The 10,743-nt window shown below is 59.9% G+C and overlaps 1 protein-coding gene across 1 annotated transcript; it reads left to right on the top strand.

The window, feature by feature from the left end:
- Window positions 1-1,667: 1,667 nt before the first annotated feature.
- Window positions 1,668-10,413, top strand: LOC108635390 (syntaxin-binding protein 2-like). Its single transcript, XM_018045551.1, is given in 23 exon segments — window positions 1,668-1,749; window positions 3,026-3,075; window positions 3,336-3,362; window positions 3,364-3,418; window positions 3,907-3,983; window positions 4,137-4,215; window positions 4,311-4,413; window positions 4,776-4,949; window positions 5,154-5,238; window positions 5,327-5,457; window positions 5,556-5,663; window positions 5,939-5,996; window positions 6,134-6,199; window positions 6,301-6,381; window positions 7,391-7,529; window positions 8,003-8,083; window positions 8,086-8,111; window positions 8,818-8,913; window positions 9,610-9,695; window positions 9,797-9,816; window positions 9,819-9,881; window positions 9,884-9,952; window positions 10,271-10,413. Coding segments are annotated over 23 exon segments (1,797 nt in total). The 5' UTR covers window positions 1,668-1,712; the 3' UTR covers window positions 10,357-10,413.
- Window positions 10,414-10,743: the final 330 nt, after the last annotated feature.

Below are 10,743 nucleotides of genomic sequence, written 5' to 3'. Positions count from 1 at the left end.
GAAGATGAGAGAGAAACAAAAGAAAAAAGAAAAACCCAAGCTCCTTTGTAGACAGGCCAGCCCTCCTGGTTTGGCCAGGACTGTCCCAGTTTTATCACTGAAAGCCCTGGGTCCTGAAAACCTCTCAATCCCATGCAGATTGGGCTAGGTTAGTCCTGCCATGTCCCACTGGGGTCTGGTCTCTGTGGCCCCTCCAACCTCAGCTTCTGTCGGGGAGGGGGGCATCCCCACCCTCATCTCACTCCAGCTACTCCTCCAATCTCACCTCCTGCTTCTCTATGCACGGCTGCTCCCTAATATCACTCAGGGTTAAAAGATCACCCCCTCAGGATACCCCTCTGGCACCACCCCCAATAGAGTGCCCCCACTCCACCCGCAAATTTGCTATCATGTCACTTTCTTTCCTTAAAGCATGATTGATCATTTTCTCTCCCCTCCTCCTCCATTCAACTTTAAGTGTGCCTGGCAGGCTTCCTGGTCTTACTCATTATGGTCGGTCCCATGCCCGTCCTGTGAAAGTAGCAGAGGGCTTGGCACTCGGCTAAACTCTTTAAAAAAACATGGCCAGATAAAAGCATGCGTTCAGGACTGAGCCAGCTCAGGAGTCTGCATCCACACATGAGTGTCACACACCTTAAATCCTCATCGAAAGGAGAAGGTGATGCTGGACTGTGCCTGCTGCGTGATAAGGTGTCAGCCCTTGGCTGGCACACAGCCAGGGCAGGCCCTGATACTTTAAGTCGATTGTAAATTGAGATGTGTGTGTATGTATGTGTGCAAGCAGCTGAACATGCCACTGAGTTCACGTGTGCATCAGCAAGTCTGTGACTAGCATACCTCCTGGGACCGACTCGTGCTTCAGACTGCAATAGGCCTATTCATCACCGGGCCTTGGACAAGGGTCAGTCCGAGCTACGGTTTCATTGCCCAACCTGCACTGCCATCAGGCCTCTGCAGGGTAGACTGAGAACCTGTGTATGCATGTTAGCTGCTCAGTCGTGTCAGACTCTGTGATCCCATGGACTGTAGCCCGCCAGGCTCCTCTGTCCGTGGAATTCTCCAGGCAAGAATGCTGGAGTGGGTTTGCTATTTCCTTCTTCAGGAGATCTTCCCGACCCAGGGAAGATCTTTAAACCCCTGCATTGCAGGCAGATTCTTTATCATCTGAGCCACCAGAGAAGCCCCGACTGAGAACCTAGCACCCAATAATTGCTGGCTTAGCTCCAACCTTCCCCCCAGGCCTCCTTATCAAGTGTTGCCCAAGCCCATTGCTGCTACTAAACTCGGGAACAGAAGGTAACTGGATCACGGGTTTGTGGTCCCGTAGCTCCAGGTAGACATACACAGTATCCTTTAGACACAGGGGAGAAATTTCTGCCAGGGTGGAACTATGCCTGGGGAAGATAAAGGGGTTATTATTGCCTTGCGATCCCGCTTTCTCGCTGCCCACAAGCTAAGGAAGTGTGTCTGAGCTCACGTCTATGAACGTGTCGTCGGGCCGTGCTCCTCCGGCGACTTTAAAGATCTCTGCTGGGACGCATTCGCCTGTCATTTCAGCAGGGAACACAACTTCTCTGAGAGCCGGTGGAGGGGCGGGGCCAGGTGGGCAGGGGGGCGTGCCCCGGACCCGCGGGCGGGGTCCACGTGGATGACGCGCGGGGCCACGCCCCACCTTGGGACAGACCCGGAAGCGGCGGCGCCCCTAGGGAAAGATGGCGCCCTCGGGGCTGAAGGCGGTGGTAGGAGAAAGTGAGTGCCGCCCCCTGGGGGCGGGGGGCAGGGGGCGCACGGACTCTGGGAGTCTAGCGGCGGGGAGTTGGGGACCTGGCAGGGCGTCGAGCACCTGACCCTCGAGGGGGTGGGCGGGGACTTGGCTCTCCCTTGAGGGAGCGGAACAAAGTTGGGAGACTAAACTGCGGGGACCCAAAGGAATCAGACTAAGGGTGGCGTAGACAGGCGCTGGGTATGGACTTCTGGACCCCCTAGAGAATGGGCGTGGGGAGGGCACCGCTGGACAGCCAGGCTCCCGGGTCTCTGAACCTGGCAAAGTTCGGCGGGCTGGACTCTTGGGGCCCCATGGTGCGGGACCGCGGCCGGGCCTGGGTGCGCTGGTCAGCGACCCCAGCTGGTGAGAGTGCTCAGGATGCGCGTCCAGGCTCCAATGCAGATCCAGGGGCGGGGGACGCCTTACTCTTTGCCCGGCCCCCAAGAGTCCCTTGCAGCCTGGGGACCCTGGCATCCAGGCCTCCCGGGCCGGGTTCTTGGGCGGTGGGGGGATGGCGCGGGGGACTGGAGGTCGTCCCCTCCCCCACCTCCGGTAGTTCCGGCCTCAGAGCCTCCTTCCGCCCTGGCAGTGCTGATAACAGTGGACAAGACACTCTTGCTGGGCGGGGCCGCTCTGGCACTTTTGCCCACTCCCTCCGCTAGGCAGAGCCGACTGTGGCTCAAACTCCCCAGACCCCAACTGAAAAAGGGGCCTCCTCCTATGAAGGGGTTGATGGAGAGACAGGAGAGTCATTGATTCCATTTTACAAATGAGGAAACTGAGGCTGGATATTGGGTAAGGGGATAACCACAGCCACGCATGTTTCAGACAGGGATCCAGAGGTCCTGCCGTTCTGGTTCAGGGTAAACGATGGAGGTGGAATGAGGGTGTGGCTGAAATCTACATGCCAGGAGTACTCCAGTAGACAGGGGGATGGAGAGCCCAGTTCTGGAGGCAGGTAGACCTGTTATGTGAGTCGTGGCTTTCCAGTTATTCGTTTATCTAACGCATATTTATCTACTACTTATGCTCCAGGCACTTGCCCCTTAGGTGCTGAGGGTCCTTAGGCAACTTACTTCTCCTCTCTGAACCTCAGTGGCCCTGACTATAATTTGGGGGTGACCAGGAGCTACCTCAAAGGACTGAGGGGGAGGAGTAAATGGGAGTTCCAATGGAAGTCCAGCCAGGACCCAGAATGTTGGGGGGCACCCGTGGGGCCAGAGGACCCCACATCTGAGCCGGCCCCTCATTTCCCTGCAGAAATTTTGAGTGGAGTCATTCGGAGCGTCAAGAAAGATGGGGAGTGGAAGGTAGGGGCAAGATAGAATGCCTTGTCTAAACCCATTGTCGGGGCCCTGAATGTGGGACAGCCCCCCTCCAGCTCCCTGAGGAGGCTGCTGGTCCACAGAGGTCACGTGGTGGGTCTGGGATGGGCTTGGGTGGGGTCCTGGGTCCTCTTGTTCAATCAGCTCATGAAGCTGAGAGACTTGCCTGTGGCTCTAGCCCCTCCTCAGGGACAGCTTCAGCCTCTCCCACCCCTCTTTTCTGTCCATTCCATCCATCTGGACAGGTGCTCATCATGGACCACCCGAGCATCGCGCATCTTGTCGTCCTGCTGCAAGATGTCAGACATCTTGGCCGAGGGCATCACCAGTGAGTGGCTGCCCCAACCCCAGGCTTCCCAGCTGGGACCAGAGTGTGGGATCCCCTGAAATTGTCCAGGACTTCCAAGAATGCAGTTTCCTGTACAGACAGCCCTGATATGGCAACCCCTAGATAGGCAGGCTTTCCACGCAAGGGGCTCCCCAGCTGCAACCCCTAAGGGGTCAGCCTCCCCAGCTGTGCAACCCCTTTGTGTGGAACTGCATGTGGGGCTCTCAGCATGTGACCCCCGAGAATGTGTAACTTTCTAAGGTCGATCCCCAGGAGGCGATGACTGTGTGATCCTGCATGTGCAGAGCCCTGCCCATGTAGCTCTTGTGATCCATGGATGTGTCCCCTGAAGCTCAGGACCCTCAGGGAGTGTGCATATCCCCTGCTGCCTCTGCACCCCAAGTGTCCAGCTCCCTGAGTGTGCGGACTCTGCATGTGCCCTGGCCCCAGTGCCATCCACACGTGTCCCCTTTCTCTGTTCCTACTAGTTGTGGAGGACATCAACAAAAAGGCGAGAACCCATCCCAGCCTGGAGGCTATTTATCTGCTGAGCCCCACGGAGAAGGTGCCTATGATAGTGGGTGTGTGTGCGCATGCGTGTGTGCCGGCACGCATGTCTGTATGTGTCTGAGGAGCAGGCAGTGGCTGGGAGGTTGGGTCAGGGGATGGTCTGTCTAAGGTACTGGGCCAAGCCTGGAGAGTGATCCGCCTTCCCCAGTCGGTACAGGCCCTGATTGCAGATTTCCGGGGACCCCGACCTTCACCTACAAAGCAGCCACACGTCTTCTTCACCGACAGTGAGTGAGGAGAGCCGGTAGGGGTGCAGTGTGGGGGTCAGGGTAAGGGGGTGTGAGGGCTGCCTGGCCTGATGCCCCATCTTGCCCATTCCCAGCCTGCCCTGAGCCCCTGTTCAGTGAGCTGGGTCGTTCCCGTCTGGCAAAGGTGGTGAAGACGCTGAAAGAGATCCACCTTGCTTTCCTCCCTACGAAGCTCAGGTATAGCCCAACCTAGTTCTGGGTAGGAAGTGGGGCTTTGGTCACCAAATATCCCAGGTTCCCTCGGAAATAGGCAAGGCCATAAGTAAAGGGGGTGCTGAATCAGAAAGGAAAGCAGCTAACAACCGGTGGAATGAGCTCTTAGTGGAAGTCACCTGGAGTTCTGTCTCCCTGGCAATAGCAGGGGGCAGCATACAGCTCACCGCTCTGTCTTCCCACCCAAGGCGGAGGGGGCTGCGGTATTCCAGAAAACAGTAGTTAGGGGGCTGCCCCAGGCCTGCAAAGCAGGCTCCAGAGACCAGAGGAAGCCCCGGGGAGTGGCACATGGCCGCGGCTGGAGTTGGGCAGGGGCGCACCTCCAGTGGTGGCGGCTCTGTGCTCTCGCAGGTGTTCTCCCTGGATGCCCCCCACAGCACCTACAACCTCTACTGCCCCTTCCGGGTGGGCGAGGGAGCGCGGCAGCTGGAGGTGCTGGCCCAGCAGATCGCCACCCTGTGCGCCACACTGCAAGAGTACCCGGCCATCCGCTACCGCAGGTGGGTCCCCAGCCAGATGCCGCCCTGACCTTGACCCATCCTGCTTCCAACCTTGCACCTCTCTTCCAACCCCAGCTCCAGACCTCACCCTGACCCCTGACTCCCATCCCTAACCCCATCCTTGACTCCCAGTCTGTGCTGACTGGCCCTCCCCAACCCCACACCCTGAGGCACCCACCCTGTGTCTGCCCACCCCACCTGCAGGGGCCCAGAGGACACGGCACAGCTGGCCCACGCCGTCCTAGCCAAGCTGAACGCCTTTAAGGCAGACACTCCCAACCTGGGCGAGGTGAGGGGCTTTCTGGGGAGGTGGAGGGAGGCCCCAGCCAGGGTCAGGGTCAAGGGCTTCATCCCCCTGCCCACCCCTTGCACCCCAGGGCCCTGAGAAGACTCGCTCACAGCTGCTCATCATGGACCGGGCGGCCGACCCCGTGTCCCCACTGCTGCATGAGCTCACCTTCCAGGCCATGGCCTACGACCTGCTGGATATCGAGCAGGACACCTACAGGTGGGCAGACCCTGGAACTCGCCCTCTGCCGTCACTGCAGCCTGGGGTCCCTGGTCTTCAGCAAGTGCTTGCGACCTTCATGTCTCTGGCTTCCCCAGGTATGAGACCACCGGTCTCAGTGAGGCCCGGGAGAAGGCGGTGCTGCTGGACGAGGATGATGACCTGTGGGTGGAGCTTCGGCACATGCACATCGCGGATGTGTCCAAGTACGTGCACGCGTGCGTGTGCTCGAAGTGGGCACTGGGGTTGTGGGCCCTCTGGCACGCGGTCCCCACTCCTTCATCCCATTGTGGACCTGTACTCCATGAATGCCTGTCAACAAGCCACACCCCTCTGCTGGCCTCCCCACGCCTCTCCAGTGTGGGCCTGTGTCCCTGGCTGGCATCCCCAGGCCATGTGACTCCCCCACCTCCCCAGCTCTGCCTCAAATGACCATCTTGGCACCAGTCCCCAACCTACCGCTGCCCACTCTCACCGCCAGGAAGGTCACGGAGCTCCTAAAGAATTTCTGTGAGAGCAAGAGGCTGACCACAGACAAGGTAGGCTGTAGGGTGTAGGGTGCAGGCCCGGGCAGGGTGGGCCACTTGGGAGGGGTGGGGCCTCAGTCTGGAGCCCTAACCTGGACTGGGGGCCTCGGATAGGCAGGGCCTGGCCTCACGCTCAGCCTTGTTCCCAGGCCGACATCAAAGACCTGTCCCATATCCTGAAAAAGATGCCACAGTACCAGAAGGAGCTGAACAAGGTGAGCAGTAAGCGGGGACCAGGAACCTGCCGCCTCCAACTGTCACCCCGTCTGCACCCTAGCTGAGTCTGTTACCCCCGATTCGCACACCTACCCTGCAGTACTCGACGCACCTGCATTTAGCCGATGACTGCATGAAGCATTTCAAGGGCTGCGTGGAGAAGCTGTGCAGCGTGGAGCAGGTGGGTGGGCCCTGGGCAGGGGTGGGGTCTGTATGGGCTGGGCTGGGAGTCGGGGGCCAGGGCCTGTGGAGAGGCATTTCTGGGGCAGTCTGTGGCCTGTGGGTGGTGGCCCGGCCTGGAAAAAGGCAGGACCTGGGTAAGGGCTGGGGCCTCTGGAGAGGTATGGCCTGTGTGAGGGGTGGGATCTGTGGAGAGGAGACTTGGAGTGTGGGCGTGGGGCCTGTGGGGGCCAGCCCTTGGAGAGGCAGTTTCTTGTGGGGAAGGCAGGCCTAAGGAGCTCAGACGGTAATCTGCCTGCAATGAGGGAGACCCAGGTTCGATCCCTGGGTCAGGAAGATCCCCTGGAGAAGGAAATGGCAACCCACTCCGGTATTCTGCCTGGAGAATTCTATGGACAAAGGAGCCTGGCGGTCTACAGACCATGGGGTTACGAAGAGTCCGACACCAGTGAGCAATTAACACACTGCTACTGCTGCTAAGTCGCGTCAGTCGTGTCTGACTCTGTGCGACCCCATAGACGGCAGCCCACCAGGCTCCCCCATCCCTGGGATTCTCCAGGCAGGAACACTGGAGTGGGTTGCCATTTCCTTCTCCAATGCATGAAAGTGAAAAGTGAAAGTGAAGTCGCTCAGTCGTGTCCGACTCTTAGTGACCCCATGGACTGTAGCCTACGAGGCTCCTCCGTCCATGGGATTCTCCAGGCAAGAGTACTGGAGTGGGTTGCCATTACCTTTTCTGAATTAACACACAGACCATTGGAAATGTGGGGCCTATAGAGAGGTGTGGCCTGTGCGAGGGATGTGGCCTGAAGGGGAAGAGGCTGAACCTCGGAGAGGGTGAAGCCTATGGCTAGGAGGGCCTGTGTGAGGGGTGGGCCTCACGGCGAACAGGTATAGAACCTTTAGAGACTGGTAGAGCAAAATGAAGCCAGAGGTCTTGCGAGGCCCATGGGAATGTCCCTCCCCTGCCCCATCCCCCCACGTGGTGGCTAACCCCCATGTTGCCCCAGGACTTAGCCATGGGCTCGGACGCAGAGGGCGAGAAGATCAAGGACGCCATGAAGCTGATTGTACCGGTGCTGCTAGACGCTGCCGTGCCAGCCTACGACAAGATCCGGGTTCTGTTGCTCTACATCCTGCTACGGAATGGTAGGTAGGGGGCCTGGAGTTGAAGGGGGGGAGGAGTTTAGTATACCATCATTCACTCCGGTCTCCGGTGACTGTGGGAGGCTTTCACTCCCACAGATGCCCCACACACCAGGTATGCCAAACCCCACAGATACCCCTCTGGACCTTGGGCCACCCTTCATTTGCCTCCATTGGCATGGAGACCCTCTGAATCTATTTTTAGGACCCCTCCAAATTTCGCCCCCTCAACTGATTCCAGAGGCTCCCCCAATCTATCACCCCTCTGGGATTCCCAACCAGAGTTCTAACGTGAGGAATCCGCCCTCTCTGCGAGCGTAGGTGGTTCCCCCGGTCCCCAGGGTGTCTCGACTGCTGGATGCCCCCACCCCAAGCCCCTCAACCCAGAAGCCTGCGTGGCCACCTCTGCACCCTCTCCCTTGCCTACCACCACCCTGTGAGCCTCCACAAAAGCCCCGCCCTCCGGCCGCCTCCAGGTGTGAGCGAGGAGAACCTGGCCAAGCTGATTCAGCACGCCAATGTGCAGGCGTACAGCAACCTCATCAGGAACCTGGAGCAGCTGGGGGCACTGTCACCAACCCCGGGGTACGCTGGGCAGGGAGAGGACGCTGAGTCAGAGGGGAGTGACTGGGGTCAGAGGGCACATTACCAGGCGGGGACACACCAGGCGTGCTGTGTTCTTGGAGCATGGGGAGCCCTGAGTAGGGTCTGGGGGTGGGGGGGCAGCAGGCTGTTGCCAGTCTCAGAGTCACAGGAGAAGTGGGGCCTACGAGGCATGGAGCCCGAGTCCTAGTGGTGCTGCCGTGTGGGGCATGCAGTCCAAGTCCCACAGGCCGATAGCTGGGTCCCCAGCACAGGGCACGTGGGCGACCCTGGGCTCCCGGAGGCCTCAGGGCCACCAGTCCAGCCGGAACACACACAGCAGCTTCCTGGGCTCGGCTCTCGGCACGTGCCTCCGCCCTCGACCTTGCCCTTTGCTGCCGCTCGAATGCGGGTACCTCTCATGTTCTCCCCGTGCCTGTCTTCTGCCCCTCTCCCAGGTCCCCGCCTGTCACCCTGTCCACCGCCTCTCAGCTCCCTGTTTCTACGTCCTCCGTCGTCCGTCCCCGTCTCTCTCTCAGCCCTGATCTTCTTTGTCTCATCTTGGTTTCATCACCTATGTATTTCTTCCTTCCTCTCTCTTGTTTTCCCTTCCTCGCTTTGTCTGCAACCTCCCCCAGCCCGACAGGCCCCATCTGTGACCTGCCTCCTTCTCCCTAATTCCCCACCGACCCCACCCGCCCACCTGTAGAGCTCTGGGACCACCAGCCGACTGGAGCGGAGGGAGCGCTCAGAGCCCACCTATCAGCTGTCTCGCTGGACCCCCATCATCAAGGACGTGATGGAGGTACTGCTGGTAGGGGTGGGATCTGACCTCCCCCATGCCGGCCACGCTCAGCCCCCTCCTGCTCACTGTCCTAAGCCCCGGGCTTAAGAGAAAATCCCTCATTATGGGCATCCCTGTGGCTCTGCCTGGGTTCTGGGGGCAACCCCATCCCACACTGGAGGAACTGGGCGCAGAGAGAGAGAAGAGCTTCATCTTCTCTCCACTTGCTGGTCCCCTCCTCTGTCCCCCTCTATTCACTCCTGCCCCCCAGGATGCCACCTGGGTCCCCCTTTGCCCTGCCCATACCAGCCCCCGCCCCACTGGGGAGCCAAAAGCAGCGGCAGCCTGGCCAGGGACCTGGCTTCCTGCTTCTTGCCATCTGTATGGAGTCCTGGCATCTCTGCCTGCTTAGAGGCCCCCTTATCCCTATGGATCCTGGATGCCTAGATCTCTGGGTTCCTGAGGGGTGGGGGGCTCAGAATCTTGGCTTCTCCAGGGGCTGGAGGTCCACACTCCTGGATCACTGAGGAGCTGAGCAGGAGCAGGGTCCTTAAGAAGCTAAGAGCCCGGGGTCCTGGGTCATTAAGGGGCCGGAGGTACAGGTGGCGGCCCCTTTCTGCCAGGATCTTGGCCTGTGAACATACCCGATGGAGGACACTCCAGACCTTGGGCCTCATTGCCTGGGCCCCTCTCCTCAGCCTCCCTCTCTGGCCCTAGGATGCTGTGGAAGACCGGCTGGACCGAAAGCTGTGGCCCTTTGTATCTGACCCTGCCCCCACACCCAGCTCCCAGGCTGCCGTCAGGTGAGGCCAGGGACATGCCCAGACCCACAGGAAGTGAGGTTTGGGGGGGGCGGGCAGTGATCTGCTACCCAGTCTGACCTCTGCCTGCCTTCCTCGCACAGTGCCCGCTTCGGCCACTGGCACAAAACAAGGCGGGCGTGGAGGCCCGGGCAGGGCCCCGGCTTATTGTCTACATCGTGGGTGGTGTGGCATGTCAGAGATGCGGGCCGCCTACGAAGTGACCAGGGCCACTGAGGGCAAGTGGGAGGTGCTCATCGGTGAGTGGCCAAGACTGGGGTCTCCTGGGCTGGGCAGGGGCTGGAGCCCGACTCTCCCGCCTGTGGGTTCCTAGGGAACTGATAGCTGTGTGCCTTCTGGGTCCCCAACCCTGGAGCCTCTGCAGGGCTGGCGTCTGGGAGCCCTAGGTGAGAGGGGTTAGGGCTTGGCTTCCCAGGGATGGGGTCCCCTGGGAGTGAACCCTTCCCTTTCCAAGAGGTGAGACTTCTGAGTCCTGAGAGCCAGGGTTTTCCTGAACAACCCTCTGGGTGGAAGGGTCAGGGGCCAAGGCCACTCCCACAACCCTTCCCTCCCGCCAGGCTCTTCACACATCCTCACCCCGACCCGCTTCCTGGATGATCTGAAGACTCTGGACCAGAAACTAGAGGATGTCTCCCTGCCCTGACCCCCGCCTGACCTGCTGCGTCCCTTTCCAGAGAAATAAACTCCCATCTTTCTGCCAGCTGGCACCCACCTTGCTTGCTTTTCAAAGGAGCCATATGGGGCCCCCTCTCTTGGGTCCCATCCCCTGACTTTGTGCCTCAGGCCCCACCCAACCCTGTTCTTCCGGAGGGCATTCCACACTCTAAGGTGAACACGGACTCCAAGATCTACTAGCTTCCAGGTTCCAGCCAACGTCTTGGTTGGCCTTTCCAGAACCTGGGAACCAGTGACGGTTCTCCTGACCACTCTGATGGGACTGTCTGTAGTAGGGCGTCAGCAGACCAGACAGACTTCCCCAGCCCTTCTGGCACTGTCTTCTTGGGCCTTGCAGCCACACAGATCAGGAGTC

The sequence above is a fragment of the Capra hircus genome, unplaced genomic scaffold, assembly GCF_001704415.2.
Source record: "Capra hircus breed San Clemente unplaced genomic scaffold, ASM170441v1, whole genome shotgun sequence".
NCBI lineage: Eukaryota > Metazoa > Chordata > Mammalia > Artiodactyla > Bovidae > Capra > Capra hircus.
This window is presented reverse-complemented; position numbering and strand designations above follow the sequence as displayed.